Source organism: Oratosquilla oratoria, chromosome 41 (assembly GCF_046742065.1).
Source record: "Oratosquilla oratoria isolate Oo_2021 chromosome 41, ASM4674206v1, whole genome shotgun sequence".
Taxonomy (NCBI): Eukaryota; Metazoa; Arthropoda; class Malacostraca; order Stomatopoda; family Squillidae; genus Oratosquilla; species Oratosquilla oratoria.
This window is the reverse complement of record NC_134817.1, coordinates 28,687,073-28,707,118: the sequence shown is the minus strand read 5'-3', so window position 1 is coordinate 28,707,118 and position 20,046 is coordinate 28,687,073. Positions and strand designations below refer to the sequence as shown.

The 20,046-nt window shown below is 38.2% G+C and overlaps 2 protein-coding genes across 5 annotated transcripts in view; one reads left to right on the top strand and one right to left on the bottom strand.

The window, feature by feature from the left end:
- The window catches only part of LOC143021087 (lipid droplet-regulating VLDL assembly factor AUP1-like), a 40,290-nt gene extending 30,739 nt beyond the window's left edge, over nucleotides 1-9,551 (bottom strand). Inside the window, exon 1 of the mRNA XM_076178352.1 lies at nucleotides 9,411-9,551. Within this exon, the coding sequence (XP_076034467.1) occupies nucleotides 9,411-9,448 (38 nt within the window). The 5' untranslated portion in view covers nucleotides 9,449-9,551. The remainder of the gene's footprint in view (nucleotides 1-9,410) is intronic.
- A 187-nt stretch (nucleotides 9,552-9,738) lies between these two features.
- LOC143021084 (TBC1 domain family member 12-like) overlaps nucleotides 9,739-20,046 on the top strand; it is a 40,648-nt gene continuing 30,340 nt past the window's right edge. For 3 of the 4 annotated variants that reach the window (XM_076178349.1, XM_076178347.1, XM_076178350.1), the window contains exons 1-3: nucleotides 9,739-9,874; nucleotides 11,331-11,509; nucleotides 12,096-13,158. In XM_076178349.1, coding sequence (XP_076034464.1) covers nucleotides 12,188-13,158 — 971 coding nt within the window. In that variant the 5' untranslated portion in view covers nucleotides 9,739-9,874; nucleotides 11,331-11,509; nucleotides 12,096-12,187. Of the gene's footprint in view, nucleotides 9,875-9,923; nucleotides 10,072-11,330; nucleotides 11,510-12,095; nucleotides 13,159-20,046 lie in introns of those variants that run through there. The other variant, XM_076178348.1, reaches the window with a different exon arrangement.

The following is a 20,046-nucleotide window of genomic DNA, read 5'->3' as shown; positions in this document are numbered from 1 at the left end:
TGAGTACTGTGTACTGTGTATATGTATATATGCACATATATATATATATATATATATATATATATATATATATATATATATATATATATATATATATATACATGTATATACATATACACACACACACACACACTTACGTTGGATGGACAGTGAGAATTGGAGTTCCGAAGAAAAAGCGAAATCTATGTGGATCTCAACGTCAAGGAAGTACCTTATTGTATTTATAGGGAAGGGGAAAGCTCATGGTGTAGTGGGAAGATGATAAAAAAGGAGAAGGGGAGGGATTACTGAGGGAAATGGAAGGAAATGAGGAAGGGGAGGACTTGGTCCAGGAGGCCAAGTGTCTTGTAAACAACTGAAGGACCGAGGATGATTTTGGAGACGATGGGACTAACAAAAATGTAAAGATTAGAAATATAGACAAAAGCAGCACAATGGAAGGTGAAGATAATAATTTCCAGGGATTTAATGAGGGGGGGGGGGATACCAACCTCCCCCAATTAGCAAGACTAGTGGAAAAACTAGGAAAGTAGGTTCGGTAACATAGCAAAGATTGCCAGAGTTGAAAAATTGAAAGAACTAGAGAAGGTGAACAAAAACTTAACTAAAGAAATAGATTAAAAAGACAGTTAAAAGAAGTAAAAGAAGAGAATGAGGAATTAAAGAGGAATAATAAAGACAAAGAGGCCATAGCAAAAGAAGCACAGGGTTGGAAAAAAAATCCAAGAAAATAGTAAAGTTGCATTTACTGACATAATAAAACAGCAAATGAAAGAACAAACTGAAGACTCAGTTATTAAAGTGATGAGACAGAAGGAGAATATAGTAAGAGACTTAACAGATAAAAAGAAATGTATAATTATATTAGGAATGGAAGAGAAATATAACCTAAATAGAACCACAAGAATCAACGAGGAAAAAGAAAGCAGTTTACTAGAATTAGTTCAGGAAGATGAACCTGAAATCATGAAACAAATTGAAGAGATGTAGTGAAGAGACTCGGAAAGTATAGTACAGATAAGACCAGACCAATCAAGATTAAATTCAGGTCACAAATGATGGCAGAGAATATCTTAGCAAAAACAGGGAAGCTAGCAGCAAGTGAACAATATAAAAAGAGAAATGAATAAAGAGGAAAGAGAGGAGGAAAAAATGAAAAGACATGAAGCTCAGGAAAAAAACAAGAACAGAACAGTCAGAAAAAGATAAATTCTATTGGAGAGTAGTGAATATGAAAGTAAGGAAATATGACATACTAGAGAAAAACAAAAGGGAAACAGAGAATACAATGGAAGTGGCAGAAAACTAAAAGTGTCTTACACAAATATAGATGGATTAATAACAGGATTGAATGAGCTGAATGATTATCTGAAGGAAAAAGAACTGGACATAATGGGAATTGTAGAAACGAAATCAAAAGGTCCACTACTACCCAACAGTGTAGGACATGTATATAATTATTGGATTAGAAACAGAGAGACAAAACAAGGGGGTGGAGTTATGTTCCTGACTAAGAAGGATATAAACATGAGGTGTGTCACATATGGAAAGAATACAGTAGAGATGATTATGATCAAAGTGGAAGACAGAGATAAGAAGGGCAGAAAGTTTGTGATAAATTATGTGCCTCCAAAAAAAGCCTCATGGGAAGAGAGTGAACATAAAAGTATGTTAGAAGACACAAGGATAACATTAAATAAGATAATGGAAGATGGAGGAAGAATAGTTATGATGGGCGACTTCAAATGCAAAGAAGTCTGTTGGGAAGAGATGACAGTAAAGGGTGGAGAAGACTCATGGGGAAATGTTCTACTTGAGATGATTATTGACCATACAATGACACAGTGGATACAGGAGAACACTAGGTATAGAAATGAAGAAGAACCATTGAGACTAGACCTAACAATAACATCTGAACCTAGAATAGTGGAAAAGATTGAATATAAAACACCAATAAGTAAAAGTGACCACATATTGATTGAACTGGAACTAAATGAGGAAAAATACATGAAAAGAAATAAACAATATAGAAAAGGAAGAATGATGTATGAAAAAAACAAACTTTGATAAAATAAGAGAATTCTTTCAAAAAGAAAACTGGGAAGGAATATACAAAGAAGAAACAACAGTGGAAGATAAATGGAATATTTTGACAAAAATCTATAAAAAAGGAGTGGAAAAGCATGTCCCAAGACAAAAACAAGAAAAAGAATATGTAAAGTGCTGGTATAACAAAAGTTGTACAGAGTTAAAAGACAAAAGAGATAAAGCTTGGACCAAATGGAAGAAAACAAGAGACCTGAAAAATGGAAAATATATACTTGTTATAGAAATGAATATGTACAAGTGTGCATAGAGGAAAAGAGAAAATATGAAAAAGATGTCATAGAAAAATGTAAAGATCAACCAAATTATTTTACATATTTGTAAACAAACTGAAAAACAAACAAGATTTGGAGAAATTAAGACAAGGAGGAGTTGAATACACAGAGGAAATAGAAATGGCAGAAATTATGAACAAGCATTTTAAATCAGTGTTTACAAAGGAGAACATACAACCTGAAGGGATCGAATGGAAAGAGAAAGTCCTCCCTATGAAAGAAATAGAAGTAACAAAGAATGAAATAATGAAACACTTGAGTAATCTTGATGTCAGAAAATTGCATGGACCAGATGATACAGCAAACTGGATTTTGAAAGAATGCAGGAATGAACTGGCAGACAAAATACATAGCATAATAAACAGTTCCTTGAAAGAAGGAAAAGTTCCAGAAGATTGGAAAAAAGCAAATATAGTACCTATATATTAAGGGGGAAATAAAGAAGACCCTACCAACTATAGACCAGTCTCTCTAACAAGTACAATAGCAAAAATTTGTGAAAGAATTGTCAAAAGTAGATGGGTAAAATATAAAAAAAAAAATCCAAGGCAATTTGGATTCAGATAAGGACGATCATGCATCACCAATTTAATATGTTTCTATTCAAGGCTAATAGATATAATACAAGAAAGAGATGGATGGGCTGATTGTGCATTTCTAGACCTAAAAAAAGCTTTTGACAAAGTACCACATAAGAAGTTGCTTAAGAAATTAGAAACCGAAGGAGGAATACAGGGCAAACTGCTTAAATTATTTTCAAGAAATCCATCATATCCGGAGATGTCCCAAGAGAATGGAAGCTGACGTTACTCCCATATTCAAAAAAGGTGACAAAAAGAAACCAAATAACTATAGGCCTATAAGTTTGACTTCAATTGTAGGAAAAATAATGGAAACTATCATCAGAGATGCTATCGAACATCATTTAGAAAGTAACCGTTTGATAAATGATAGCCAGCATGGTTTCAGACGGAAACGTTCTTGCGTGACTAACTTAATTGAATTCTACAACACAGTTATCTTGAATTATGACAAAAGAAACAATATAGATTTAATATATCTAGACTTTGCAAAAGCTTTTGATACCGTCCCACACGAAAGACTACTTACTAAATTAGCTTTGCATGGAATAAGTGGTAGCCTATTAGGTTGGACTAGTAATTGGTTGAATGGTCGAAAACAGAGAGTTGTTTTAAATGGAAAAACTTCTGGATGGAAAAGTGTTGCAAGTGGAGTTCCTCAGTGTTCCGTTCTTGGGCCACTTCTATTCATAGTATATATAAATAATAAGTGGTGTTCCACAAGGAACAGTTTTGGCCCCAATAATGTTTGCTATATATATTAATGATATTGATGAAGAAATTGAAAGTTATATGAGCTTCTTTGCAGATGATGCAAAACTATTAAAAAAAAGTGAACAAGGAAGAAGATTGTGAATCACTACAGAGTGATCTAAATAAAGTCTGGGAATGGAGTAGGAAGTGGGAGATGGAGTTCAATACTAAAAAGTGTAGTATAATGGAATTTGGAAAAAGCAAAAACAGAATAACAGGATCATGTAAATTGGGAGAAGAAGGAATAAAAAAAGTTGAAAATGAGAAGGACCTGGGAGTCATTGTTATGAATAATATGTCACCTGAGAAACAAATAAATAAGATTTTTGATGAAACTTATAATTTAATAAGAACAATGAAAGTGGCATTTACATACCTGGATGAAGAAATGGTGAAGAAAATACTAACCACTCTGATAAGACCAAGATTGGAATATGCAGCAAAGATGTGGTCACCAAGTACAAAAAAGTGTATAAAAAAATTGAAAGAATACAAAGAACAATTACAAAATTGGCACCAACACTCAAAACTATCATATGAAGAGAGACTAGCAAAACTTGAGCTACAGACACTAGAGCAAAGAAGAGAGAGAGGAGATTTGATAGCTATTTACAGAATCATGAAAGGCATAGAAATTATTGATAGCGGACCTAATAAAATGGGATGATAGAAATACAAGAGGACACGGAAAGAAAATCAAGAAAGACAACTATAGAAGAGATCTGAAAAAGAACAGCTTTCCTCACAGAGTAATAGACAGTTGGAACAAGTTAGATGAGAGAGTAGTGTGTGCAAAAACAATACATGAATTTAAAAATAGTTTAGATAAAATGAGATATGAAGACGGGACACCACGAGCATAGCTCCCCTTCCTGTAAAATACAACTATGTAAATACATGTATACACAGATATCAATCATTCAGCAATTTTGAATTCACAGCTGAACAAAGGCCTTTCATAAGTTCCATGACTTGGATGACTGTGCCAACCTCTCCCATGACAATATATATATATATATATATATATATATATATATATATAAATAATCAAGAGTGCCTCATATTTCTAACCTTCTAATCTAGCAACCCTTTGTTTGATTCATTCCAAGTTTAAACCCAGGTTCTTCCACCCCAGAGGCAATACTGTCAAGTTTACACAACTGTTTGAATTGTTAAATATTGACTTCAAAGGCCCTCTACTATTCATGCTCTCAGAACAATACACTAAGCCCTTGATTCAATGGTGGTCCCTATCATTTCATCAATCTGTTGACCCAAGTCTCTCTTGCAGGATATGGCCACCAGACAGGTCCATAGATCACTCAGGGAAGAAATATTGTTGTTGCCTAGGGATAATTAGTATGGGGGTAGTGCATGATAATGTGCTCAGTATCCTATGTGATAGCTGCATCTAGGGCTGTTTGATTCAGTGGCCAGGCCTATACTGTGGTGGTACTGTTTTAGAACTGGATGGTGTCCTAAAGATGGACTGTCCTGAATGCAAATATGCTAGTGTGGTTCTTATGATCCCTACAATAATTAAAAAGACACCCATAAAAACCATACTTACAGAACATCTACAAATAGAAACCAAAATCTTCCCCACTGAATAGCACATGAAAATGATAGGTACCCAGTTCTATACAAGAATCCTCAATGCCAACAATCCATCTCATTACAAACATGACCAACTCTACACAATAAAAACATCAGTATACTACTGAAACATCTACAGCAACTTACTACCTGGACAATGCAACACTACTATACAAAAACATATACAGTACATACTCAGATCACAAAATAATCACTCCAAGAATGATCACCCTTCTCTATTCCATCAAACCTCTGTTATGACAAGACCCACACTAGTATGAAGGAATTTAGGCCACCATCCCGCCTTAGGAGAAAGAAAGGAAGAAAGAAAGAAAGAAGAAAAAAAAAAAAATTGTTGACTTATAATCCAATATTTAGCACCATGTGTTCCAGCGTTTTCCATATATATATGACAGTGTATCATTCATGTCATCTCTGGAGGGAGTAGAGCCTAAGTTCCCTCAGGCTCTCCCAGTAACTGAGCCCTTGCATACCTTCTATTCTGCTTGTGAAGGTCCTTTGTATTGCCTCCAGCTTGGCTATTTCTCCTTTGTGTGGGGACCAGAGTTGGCAGCAGTATTCCAGTCTTGGTAGGACTAAGGTCTTCCACAGGGTCAGCATGCATTCTCTATCCCTCATGTGAAAAGTTCCTTGAATCCACCCTGAGAACTTGAGAACACTCTCAACCCCTATATCAATGCAACTCATAAAAGTTAGGTTGTTCATGTGTACCCCTAGGTCTTTTACAGAATTACTGGCTGTATCTCAGGAGCTCAAACTTGTCCTCATTGAGGGCCATGTTGTTGGTTTTGGCCCATTTTGCCACTCTGTCCATGTCTGCTTATAGTAGGGCCACATCTGCAGCAGACTTGAAGTCCCTGGTGATCCTGGTGTCGTTGGTGAGGGATGATGCATGCAAATGTTGTAGGTCTTTGCTGATGTCTCCAATCATGATTAGGAACAGTAGGGAGCCCAGGATTGTGCCCCGAGGGACTCCACAGATGACTTGGCTCGGCTCAGACAGGGTTTCCTGAAGTGTTACTTATTGTGTCTGGTTTGTGAGGAAGATGTGCAGCCACTTGCCCAGTTTCCCATGGATACCTGGTGTCCTCAGTTTATGAAAGAGAATGCCATGATCTGCCTTGTTGAAAGCTTTTGCAAAATCCAGGTAGATAAACATTTTTACCTTCCTGGACATTTTCCATGATGAGACAGCAATTATGATAGACATGATTAACAGTCTGAAGGTATGTTTGCCCTTGTTAAGGGTGTTTATGATCTCTAAGTTGTCAGTTACCTTGGCTTGAATCATTCTATAATTTCTATCAGGTGGGAGGTTAGGGCCACAGAAAATGCAGTGTCTGAGGAGTTGCAGAAGTGGAGGATGTTGTGGTGATTGTTCATCATGAGATCCAGTATATTATCACCTCTTATTGGTGCTGTGATGAACTGTGTCAGGTAGTGGTGATCAATGACACTGAGTAAATCCTCAGCCTATCTTCTTTCCTCAGGTGGACCTCCACTAATGTGAAGCAAGGGCCAAGAGATATGAAGTTGAAATCCCCCACCAATAGTACATTTGTTGTGGGGCTAGGGAAGGCATTTAAGATCACTCTCGTCCTTTCTGTTACCTTACAAATGTTTTCAGTGTTGGGGTTTGGGGGGGTAGTATACATTTATTATAACTAGGTTCATCTTTCTAACATGCAGCGGGGTCATCTTGACTGTCCCATTTAAGAAAGACTCGTCATTTTTGTGCATACTGCCAAACAATTTCTGACACACACTGCTACATCTCCATGGCTCCTCTCTTTTCTATCAGTACAGAAGATGGCATAGCCCAGCATGTTCACCTCTGCATCTGAGATTTCCATTTAGGTGGTCTTCCGTGATTACAAGGAAGGAGAGGTTTTCCTTGCTTGCAGTCTCTTGGTGCATCAGGATCTTATTTTGATTACATTTTAGATAAAGAACCTTAATGGTTAGCGCATAGTATTTTAGTAGTGGTGACACTACTTCTCTCTCTATCTGGTCTATTCAGTTTATAAGGTCTTCTATCAGCTGTTCATTTTACTCATGTACCTCTCTAGAAAAGGCTGTTCAGTAGCCACTGTTGTTTGTTTGGGGGGGTGGGTATTTTCATGACCATCCTAGTGATCCAGGTATTTAGGGGTTTTGAACCCTCTGGGTGCTCAGGCCATCTTTTGTTTGATGCGACCACAGCAGATTTTGATGGGTTCCTATTGGTGAAGGTGAGAGTCAGTATGGTTTGATCTCTTATTTTGTCTGTAGTTTCCAGAACTCCTGGCTTTTTAGTGCCTTTGAGGTGCCAGTGTTTGCATTCTCTGATTTTGCTATACTCCCTCATTCATAAAGAGCTTATGCAGATCCAGGGGTGCAAATTCTTGCACCAGCAGCTAAGCCTGCAGCCTGACTGCTTATCTAGTCCATGTCTCATAAATTTTGTGTATGGTTAGGGGTGCTGGTAACCACGTTTGTGGCCTTTCATCTTTGTGCGGCACTTGCCTTCCTGGTAAAATGTGCAAAATTGTACATCCCAGCTAAGACTAGCAATAACTGCTCAGGCTGTGGATTTGTCTATTAACCTCTTCACTCCGGGGCACATCGCACATCTGGCAGCATTAGCTGCCCGACGTGCGATGTTGCATCATAATAATTGCATTATAAAAAATAAAGTCAGTGTTCAATCGTTCGTTCTCTTTCACCCGTGAATTTTGATAACCATAGAAAATATGATGAAGCCAGTTTAGAGAGAATGGAGGTTACGTAGGGACGACTACAATAAATATAATCAAGATGCTGATGTCAGCATCATCGCGTACCCACTTGCTCCTCATGACGCCTACGTAGGCGTCACCATATGGAAGTGTTTTACAATTTTCTGTGAATCCCTTTCAAGGATAGCACTTGTAACCTGCTCAGACTGAAAATTTTGCCTGTGGAGCACACTTAATACTAGCACTTGTATTTTGCATAGACTGAGAATTTGCCTGTTTTGTTTCACTTTGTTTTTTGACCACTTTCCCATGGCCTGCTTGCCAATTTAAGGCTTCCTGGGCTGCCTGGTTGTCTGAGTTTGTTTAGGCCTTAGCCTGCCAATTTATTGTGTCCTGGGTTTTTTCAGCTTCTTTGGCTCCCTTATCATTGCAATATTTCGATGTGTAACACTTCTCACAGGTGTATCTTCTACTTGTTTTCAGTAGAACATCAGTTGATACAAAGGGAGTTGTGCACAAAAACAGTGAATAAAGTCATTGCATTTGTTTCAACAAATGGTGTTGTCTTTACCTTTGTCTATTAATACTTTGGAGAGAAATATTGGCATTGGCCATTTTGATTGTCTTGGTTTTGTTTGTTTACCTTGGGATCATTGTGTTAATCCTCAGTTTCTCCTTAATAGCCTCAATATTCACTTTACTTTCACTGTTCTGTGGAGATTTTAGGACATTTTGCATTAATTTATATGAGACATAGAGCTTGGGTGGTGTATGTCCATTCACTACACTAAGTGTATATGTATTTCATTTAAGCACAGAATATTGGCTATTAAAGTCAATGTTCCTAGGATTGAAATGACACCCTAATGGGACTAGTCACATATCATTCAACTATGTTTGGGGACAAAGCACTCATAGAGGTATATAAGAGAATTTGTACCAGTTCACATAGTCACTAGTGTATGTCATATAATCTAATTAGCAATAGAATCATTAACATGACTTTCTATTTTATGTACTCCACGGATTTTTTCCATCAGCTTCTAACACAATTATTAATACAGCTATATTTAATATTAGCTCATGTATGAACGAACATGTAACTATATGATTAATGATGTTTCGTATACATTTTACTAAAATATTCTGAGCTACTTCAGGCCTTACACCCTGATGTAGCACAATTCTATTTGTAAATATACATAACCTACAATATGCCCTACATCTGAAGAGAAAATACCTCCTGCCATTGATATATATATGGCCAACAAATTATGCATTAAAAAGTAACTGTTTTCCATGGATTACTTTTCCTTTTAGCATTACATAAATGAGAAAAACAAACTGGTAAACTCAATTACCTGGCCCGTGTATATATGGCTTCGACTGGTACGCTCATATCGATTACATGTTAATAACGTAATGTTCTCCAACTGCTAGTTATCTCAGCCACCACTACACACAACTGTAAACATCAGAAGGACAGATGAACGTCATCATACGCTACTACCCATAACATTTTTAAATTTTCTTTTAAGTGTCTGTATACATATTAAGATATGTAAAAACAAAATTTTATTTTATCAGGAGATTAGATATAAATATTTTGAATTATTTTTCAAACTGAATTTAGTCTTGAAAACTGTTCGGGAACAGTGTTTACATTTATCATACTAGATGGCAGTAGTGTCGAAACAACACAGTTGTAAGTGGGAGGGTGGTAGTAATGGTCAGGAAGGGCAGAATGGAAAGATAATATGTGGAACTTTTTAAGGGTTAGCGTTCCTTTTGGAAACTTATGCCCGTATAGCTTCCAGTGGAGAAGGTTAGTAAAAACCATGTGCAGTGGTATTTTCACACAAATGAATTAATTATGCTTCCGTAATATGCCAGACACATTCTGGACCTTTGCTGACACTTGGGTTTTGCCCTAGTCTAATTAAAACAAACTTATAAAGGAAAAAGTAAGAATCTTTATCGTACAAAAAGCAAACTGCTAGTTGCCCAACTATGTGATTGAAGGTCAGTAAGGTGTAATGGTGTTCACTATAGCCGGATAGTCTAATAAGTCTTAATTGGCTAATTGTTATTGTAGGTATGTTATCCAAAGATAACAATTGTATAGATTTTAACTGGGCAAATCATGGTTTTAAATGATTCTATATTGCATTATTTAAATAGAAAGTTTAGAAGCCATCCTGATTGTATTTGAACCTCTGTTTTGCCACTACCTGACCTAACCTGATAAATGGCATATTTGTTCTGATAGCAAGGAGATACTGATATGCTTCTAGAGGATAGACTTGTTCTTTAAATCAGTCATAAGTTTCATTAGTGAAACAGTGTTATTTGTTGGATCTGTGTACTTTAAGTGGTTATGACTCTTAGTGATTGTAAATTCATATCCTTGTCCCCAGATTCCCTAAACTTAAAACCTTGGAAAAACTTGGCATTACCCAACTTAACAGTAATTTAACCTACTGTACATAACTCATCTTAATCCTTCACATGGAGTCTTTGTACCTAGACCTCCACAAACTAGCCTTTAAATTTGTGAAATAGACGCCAGATGTCTGGTTGCCTCTCTTCACCTACAGGTTAAAGGGGAGACACAAAATACATTTGTGTTGATAATGATTTAGAAAATATTAAAGACATTAATAACTCTAGAATATAACAAATAATTGTGAAATATAATTGTCCTGATGGTAATTAGTTCAGGAGAATTATTTTTCTTGAATAAGTTATTTTCAATAACAGATTTCAGAAAATAATAGTAGCAGCAATATTAAATTTCTAGATTAAGAAATATCACTTGCCATTTATTTTTGGATGGTAATCAGTTCTTCTTTTTTAGCTCTGAAAATTTTCTTCAAAGAACGTATTGTATAATAAGCAGTATGTCAAAAATAAGTAATAACAGTATTACTTAAACTCATGCCCATTTTATAATTTTTAAACCCATCTGCTCAAATCTCTCGCAGATAGGAAGATCATGTCAATAACAATTGCCCACAATAAGATATGCTGTAAGTTAAGTGAGGTCCTTAATCTTAGAAAGTATGATAAAAGTGGTTCTTGCTCCAAATTTTGAAATATCATTAATGATTTTGAAAATTAGATAGCATTATTATTGCTTGTTTTCAATAATTTGTGATTGAAAATAATCCTTAAGGAAAAAATCTTATAAGGAAAATACAGACATGGCAGCCAGCATTTTTTTTTTTTTTTTTTTTACACAGAATATTAGTATAAATTAATTAATACTTCTAAAATTCCAGTGAAGTGACCTTAGGTGGGATTGCTTATTCAAGAATATATTGGAAGTGCTGGGAATCTTCAATTAAGATACTGAATTACATTAATTAAGAGAGAAAAGAAAAAAAGATTGATAATAACAGTGAAGACAAGATGCAGACCAACTCAGCAAGTGACAGACATTTTCAGTGCCACCAGAAAGGTAAGGTATCAAGGAAAAAAAAAAGGAATGTAACAATTAACTCTGTGATTAGAAATTGAATAATTATAGTAGTAATAGATTGCTCCAAGGCCTGAGTTGTAAAGGTGCTTTCAAACTTTAACAGTTTTATGGTTTACATATGGTTATGTGCTAACTTTCAGCTACCTTAATAGAATATAGAAATCAGAGTACAGGTAGTTCTTGATTTGCTGCTCTAAAGCAGTTGATATTGTCATAGAGACCCATATATACCAACTTCATACTTTCAGTCTACCTTCCCACAGTTTGTATATGGTTGTGAGAGAGTGGGAGGAAGTGAAATGCTGACCCTGCCTCTTGTGTATATTATATTCAATTAATAAGTGTTGGATGTATAACTAGAAAGTCCTCTATATATATTTAAAAAATGGATTTTAAATACTTTTGTACATCTTAAATAACTTGTTTTACCATCAAAAGCAGACCCATGCTGATTATGAGTGTGGATTTGATGTGTTACTGTTATTAATTAATGCTTATTTGTCATATGTAATATGTAACTAATGATTGCTATACAGATATGATTATTTTTTCTCCGACTTTACAGGTGTCCACTTGCTGCTGTCCACCGGTGTCAAAATGACACCAAGTGATAAGGAAAGCTTTTGTGAATTGGTGCAAAATTCAAATTCCTGAGATATGGAGAAAGAATGGTTTAGGACTTGGCCAGAGAGGCACGCCAAACTGAAACAGCTGTTGAAGAAGAAGAGTGTCTCTGATATTGAGCCTGGCATGCCAAGTCAGCAGGAGTGGTTACTGGAAGAAGCAGTTCCAACATTAGTTGAGAGTGAAGATGAATATTTGAGTAGGGATGAAAGTAAGGGAAAATTAGTGTACAAGCATGGCAGTGAAGAGAACTTTGACTCTGAACAAGATCTGATGACCAAGTGTTTTACTGAGGAATCTCACCTTTTATCTCATGATCATAGTGATGATGTAACTAGTAAGAAGAAAGCAAATGGAAGTACTACTCAAGATAGATTACTTGTAAAATCATCTCATCAGAATGTATCTCTGGATACCCTATTAGAATCCATACCTTTAGTTTATGATCCTGTAAATAAACAATTGTGTCTTAGACATAAGGGTGATAGCCTGTCATGCCACAGGAAAATGTCACAAGAACGTTTGCCAGAACTGGTGCTAAAAGAGGATCCAGCCAATACGAACAAACCAGAGACCGAAGATAATAGATTAGTTTCTCCAGAGAGGAACCGTTTACAAGAGGGCCATGGAAAGTTGTCACCAAGTAGTGATTGTGTAACATTACAAAGTATTCAAGAAGTAGAAGAAAATGAAGGTGGGCTATTGGTCGATTGTAACTCATACAACCATCACAGTCGCAGTGGATCTTCCGACTGTGCAAACTTGGACAGTCCTAAAAATACTCTTCAGCGTGTTAGTACCCATAATTCTTTGTCTGTGACTGACACAGGCTCCTTTTCTAGTCTTTCAAGCTCGAATACAGAGCTGTCTTTGCATTCGGTATCTGCAACTACAGAAGATAGTGCTGTAGGGCTGGGATCTCAAGCATCTGATAACAGTTCTGTTCAGGACTTGATACTTGATACAAAAGTCAAGAGAAAAGGTATCACAGATTTTATCACAAGGTATGTCAATGGTTTACTGTATTTAGTGTTATATAGAAAAAACTCCTAGTAGTATTAAAAACTAATGTTGTATACTTGATGTCCTATTTAATATGCAGTGAATTTTTGGGAAGAAATTTGTCTGAGTTTTACTTCATTTAGATTGAATAATTTTTCTTTTCATTTAGGAATGTCCCCTGTGGGGCTACAAGGAGAAGGATGCCTAGTCCCAATCCCCGTCCCTTTCTTCTCGCCTCTTACAATCCAAGTGGGAATACTTGGTGGCAGTATTCTTTTCCCCCACCACAGAAAAAGAATACTCAGAGAAATGGTACAGGACAGCAACAAGGGGTTGGGGGACAGCATAACGGAGGGACAGTCGTAGTATAAAAGTGTCATAATTTCTCTATGAACAGAGTTTTCCTCTATCATAGACAAAATGATGTGTGGCTCTGGTCCATAGGGGTGCCCCACATAGACCCTAAAGTATCAACTGCATGCTACTTTGCCACAATAACAAGCAGCCAATACCCCAGACAGGCATAAGAGGGTCTGGGAGTTTTCGGACCAGCACCCTAAGATTTGGGTCTTTTAATGTGCGTGGATGTGGTACAGATGAGAGTAAAAGGGAAGAGATAGGTAGTATGTTTGTGAGAAGAAAGATGGATGTGTTGGCTTTGAGTGAAACTAAGTTGAAAGGGAAGGGTGAGTGTAAGTGGGAGGTTATCAGGAGTGAAGAGAGGGCGAGGGATGGAAGGGGTGGCTATTCTAGTAAGTGAAGAAATAGGTAAACATATAGTAGAGTGGAAGGAGGTTTTCTCAAGGATAATGTGGATGAAGGTGAAACTGGGAAAGGAGATGTAGGTCTTTGTAAGTGCATATGGGCCTGGCAGTGAGAAGAGTGTAGAAGAAAGGGAGGCCTTTTGGATAGATTTAAATGAGTGCATAGAGGATTTAGGAAGAAATGTCAATGTAATAGTACTGGGAGACCTTAATGCTAGGGTAGGAAATGGTCCAATCGATGGAGTGGTTGGGAAATGTGGAGTTCCAGGAAAGAATCGTAGTGGAGAGTTGATGGTGGAAATGTGTCTAGAGAGTTGATGATAGCAAATACAGTGTTTTGGAAGAAAGTCAAGCATAAGTACACATGGGAGAAGGTGGTAGATAGAGCATTAATGGACTATGTAGTGGTAAATAGGACTATGATAGGAAGAGTTAAGGATGTACATGTGCTAAGGGGAGAGGGTGGGGGAATATCAGATCATTTTTTGGTGGAAGGTAAGTTGAGAGTGGAGGATAGATGGAGAAAGAGGAATGGGACAAAAGGTAGGGAGGTTCTTAGAGTGAACTCTTTGAATGAAAAGGAAAAGGAGTACGAAAAGAAGCTGAAGGAGGAGTGGGAGGGAGTGAAGGATAGAGTAGAGCTAGGTGTGGAGGAGGAATGGGGATGGTTCAAGGAGGGAGTCGTAAAGTGTGCAAGGATGGTGTGTGGAACAAGAAGGACAGGAGGAAATAGAAGGAAGGGTAGTGAATGGTGGGATGAGGAAACAAAGAAGGTTGTAGAAGAGTAGAAGCGAGCTTTCACAGATTGGTTACAAAATAGGATGAGGGAGTCATATTAGAAGTACAAAGAAAAGAGAAGTAAAGCAAAAGGTAAAGGAGGCAAAGAGGAGAGCAGATGTGAAATGGGGTAAGAGTATGACAGAAAATTTTGAAAGTAATAAAAAGAAATTAAGAGAGGAACAGAAGGCGAATCAAGTAGAGAAGAAAAGGTAAAAGGTTCAGATGGAGAGATGATAATAAGGCACCTGGTCTGGATGGATGCCATGCAGAATGTCTGAAAAAGGGAGGTACAGTGATTGTGGACTGGCTGGTGAGGTTATTTAATGTTTGCTGGAGAGAGGGTAGAGTGCCGGAGGAGTGCCTGTATAGTTCCTCTTTACAAGGGAAAAGGGGACAAATGTGAATGTAGTAGTTTCAGAGGGATTAGCTTGTTAAGTGTAGTTGGGAAGGCTTATGGGAGGATCTTGATTGAGAGGATTAGAAGAGGAACAGGAGGAGTAATTGGTGAGGAACAGTGTGGATTTAGGACATGTAGAGGTTGTGTAGATCAGATCTTTGTGGTAAGACAGATATGTGAGAAAGCTATAGGAAAGGGGAAGGATGTTTTTTGGGCTTTTATGGATTTGGAAAAGGCTTATGATAGGGTAGACAGAAAGGCACTGTGGGAGGTTATGCAGATATACGGGATAGGAGGAAAGCTTCTAGGAGCTGTCGAGTTTTTATGAGAGTAGTAGAGCTTGTGTCAGGATTAGAAATGGAGAGAGTGAGTGGTTCGAGGTAAAGGTGGGACTTCGTCAAGGATGCGTTATGTCGCCCTGGCTGTTCAACTTATACATGGATGGGGTAGTGCGAGAGGTAAATGCAAGGGTAGTGGGTCAGGGATTGGAGATGGTTAAAGAAAATAGAGAAAAGTGGGAGGTGAGCCAGCTGTTGTTTGTTGACGACACTGCGCTTGTGGCAGGATCGGAGGAGGTATTGAGGAAGTTGGTGGCAGATTTTGGGAGAGTATGTGATAGAAGAAAGCTAAAGATAAATGTGGGTAAAAGTAAGGTGATGAGATGTACAAGGAGTGAAAGTGGCAGTAGACTGGAAGTGAGCATTAAGGGAGAGCGACTGGAGGAAGTGGATAGTTTTAGATACTTGGGTGCAAGTGTAGCAGGAAAAGGTGGAGGTAGAATGTAGATTGAGAGAAGTGAGTAAATGCCTTGGTGGATTAAAAAGTGTAATGAGGAATAGACATTTGGGAATGGATGCTAAGAGGAGACTGTATGAAGGAGTGATTGTGCCAACAGCACTGTATGGGGCAGAAACATGGAACATAAGAGAAGAGAGAAGGAGTTTGAATGTGTTTGAGATGAGGTGTCTGAGAAGTATGATGGGGGTTACTAGGCTAGAGTGAGAAATGAGGAGGTGAGGAGGAGAACAGGGGTGGAAAGGGAGCTGGGAGATAGGGTTGATGAAAGAGTATTAGGATGGTTTGGACACATGGAAAGAATGAGTGAAGAAAGACTAGTAAAAGAGGTATGGAAGGCAGATGTGGAGGGAGTGAACATGAGGGGACGTCCTAGAATGAGGTGGATGGTTAGGGTGAAGGGGGCTTTGGGGAAGAAGGGAATGTCTGTTGATGAAGGACGGGAGAGGACAGAAGACGGGTGAATGGAGAATGGTTGTATATGGATGATGTTGTGATCGCATGATGTGGAATGGGCGGGAGGATGGGGGGTGAGGTAGTATGTGTGAGCAAAATTTTGACGCAGCCCGAAGGGATTTCTCCCCATCATCTCCTTTTATGCAATGGGGGAACGGAGAGGGGTTGGCCGATTTAATGAAGCAGCCTTGCTGTGGATGTGCTGTGTCTTGCGACACTACTTCTGACCCAGGGCAGTGGACAAGGTGCAGGGATGACCCGTCATCCAGGAGGTGCTAAGATAAGAGGGAGGGTGGAGGGGTGTGGAGTGTATTCAGGGATGGAATGGGTGGAAGTGATTTTATGCCTTTTCCTTTTTGGCTACCTCCCTTGTAAGGGGGAAAACGCCTTGGTATATATATGTATGAATCATCATGAAGTCAAAATGATGGTGTGTTTAATATGTAAATATAGTGAAGATGGGAGGGTGCTCACTGGCCAAGCAGTTTAGTGCATTGCCATTTGGGTGCAAGGTTGTAGTGGAACCAGATTGAATCAGCTTGGCAGAGAACTAGTTCAGAGTAAGAGCATACATTTCTTTGCTTCTAAAAGGCCTCTGTAAGGTGGCACCATCCAAATCCTCTCTGAGAGGAGTATATTCATAACATTTAATAGTATTTTATAACAAGAGTTTCTTTCCTGTGATATTCAGATATGTTGTGCACATTGGCTTGTGTTACAGTCTAAACCATTAATACTTTTGGCTTTTATTCATATGTGCTTTGTTCCCCTGACACCCCAGAACACCTTACAAAAATATGTATACATATACACATCACAAAACAAACAATACTCACATGACCAACCCAACAAACACAGTATAAATCACTCACCAGGCATACAAGAATATTTGCCCACCAATGCTCAGGTTATTACTCAGAATTAGAATATAAGCACAGTGCTTATGCTCCAATTCCAGTCACCACACAGAAGACATGGAACATATTATCTCAAGCTGCTAGTCATTCACCCATTTCAGACAGCGTGACCAAGTCCCTGTCCTGAGAGAGATCCTAGGCAAAGGATTGATTGATTGGTTTCCTATGAAATGAGACCAATCATGGGTACCTACCAGTGGTCTTGAGGATCATCTTGAACTGTTATGGGGCTGTGGCATTATTGCCAGTGAAACTTGAGACAATATTATTATCATTATTATCTATCTATCTATATACCAAGGGCTTTTTCCATGTTACAAGGGAGGTAGCCAAGTCAAAAGGCAAGTACCCACTCCCACTCATTCCACTCCATCCACCACCCTTTCTTCCCTCTCAGCATCTCATGGATCATGGGGTATCCCTGTATTCTGTCCACTGCCTTGAGTTAGAAGCAATGCAGCAATACACAGCACATCTACAGCAAGGCCGCTTCACTTAATTTGCAATCCCCCCTCTCTGTTCCCTCATGCAGAAAAGAGAGATGGGGAGAAATTCCTTTGGGCATCATCAAAATATCATTTATACATAACCTCTTCCTTACTCCCACCCCTTCCCTTCCTTGCATCACAGTATCATCCATACACACCATTCTCCACTCACCCCTATCTCCTGCCTTCTCCATTCCTTGCTCAACAGACATTCCCCTCTTGATCAATGCCCCTTTTACCCCATCCATCCATCTCATCCTCAGTTGTCCCCTCGAATTCATTCCCTCTACCTCTGCCTTCCATATTTCTTATACTAATCTTTCTTCACTCATTCTTTCCATGTGTCCAAACTATCCCAGTATTATTATATAGGAGTCCCATTATTTACTGTGAATCAGGCCCATGCAGAGGGGGGTTGTTGGGGGTGCCCGAGCACCTGCCCCATTGCCCTATGCCCCAAAAGTGCTCTTCACAAAAATATATAAAGATGAATGAAAAAATTATTTCTCACAGGTTTTTTCCATTTTCATACCATTCAGAAATTATAGTGTGAAAAATGGTGTTGCACCCTACCGGATAGTTGCCAAATACGAATAATACAAAAGAGTGAAATGCCCAATTTCCAGCCCAAAGCACCTGCCCCTTGCAATGTCTGTGCACATTACTGCTGTGAATATTTATATTGCCTTCTCAAGGCTATAATCTTTAGATTTATTATTATTATTTTTTTTTAAGGGGAATGTCTGTTGAGCAAGGAAGGGAGAAGGCAGGGGATAGGGGTAGGTGGAGGATGGTTGTGCATGGATGATATTTTGACATGGCATGAAGCTGTCTTCTCTGTTTTCCATATGAGGGGATGGGAAGAGGGGGGGATCACTATATAAGTGAAGTGGATGTACTTTGTCTTGCTGCATTGCCTCTAGCCCAGGAAGTGGACAGGAAACAGGTATGACCCTTCATCCACAAGGAGATATGATGAGAGGGAAACAAGGGTGATGGAATGGGCGGGAGTGGGTGCATGCCTTTGATTTGGCTACCTTCCTTATGAGGGGGAAGAAGCCCTTGGTATATTGATAGAATGTCACATAACCTTGAAATTAATTCTGAAAATCTGCATGCACACTGAAAAGTAGTTTTGGATGAATAATACAATACAATTTTTGTCTCAAATTCCGCTAAGTGGAAAACCTAGAGCCCCATAGCAGCTGGCGATGGTCCTTGAGTTCTCCCACAGATTTCTCAGGAAAGAAACTTTGGACTATTGTTAATTTTGTATTGGTGTGGGACTCTTTTTATATCACTGACTGAAAGTAGTAGGAGGAAAGCACTCAAAATTGATAAAGAAAGATTTTGAGTCCAGTTCAAAGACTGAATGTCAGGCTTGCAGGTCTACAATTCCTGATGGAGGTTAGTGGTGATGGGTTTTGAAAATGGACAGCTCTAGTGTCCATCTTGCAGAGTAATCTACACACACACATATATATATATTTATATATATATATATATATATATATATATATATGTGCAGGAAAAACACTGGAAGCGTGTGTTCTTGAAAATGCAAGGTTGATCATGAAGAAAAACTATTAAAGCAGAGCACTTTCGTGTATTCACATCTTCAGTGCAGATAATACATAGTGAAAGATACAAAGGTTTAGAATATATAGGTGGGAAACATGGGGGACGTGGAGACATCCTGGTGAGAGAGGTGAGGTAGTACCCATGGACTAACTGTCCATCTGCATTTACAATGGGTGCGGAAATGTTCTACATGTTTACAATTTATACATCTTCTAAATTTTTCTTTAAATAAAGTTGTTTAGTTTATATTATCATTTTTCAGTGTGAATAATACATAGTGAAAGGTGCAGACAACATGGGTTATAGTGTTGTCCAACTGTCCGTCTGTGCTTACAATGGGTACAAAATGTCTTACATGGTTACAACTTACATCTTAGAGATTTCTAAGATGCAGTGGCACTGCTCTAGTCATTCTGTCATTTACTTTGCAATGAAAAACTGCTGAGAGCACTTTGCACTACCTCATGCAAATGCTACTTGCCAGCAACTGATGCTATTGACAGGCAGGAAAAAATTCAAGCATGTGCACAAAGGTTCAAGGTCAGCTCATGCAAGCATGCTTGATTCAAATCCATCAGGTTTTTGCAAAAGAAAATAAAGTTGGATACTTTTCTAACAGACCTCGTATATATGGGTTACTTGCCTGGGTAAATTAAGCTGCTCACGGGGATCTGTATCACCTCCAGGGGTGGCAAGAGCTTCTTGTGGCAGT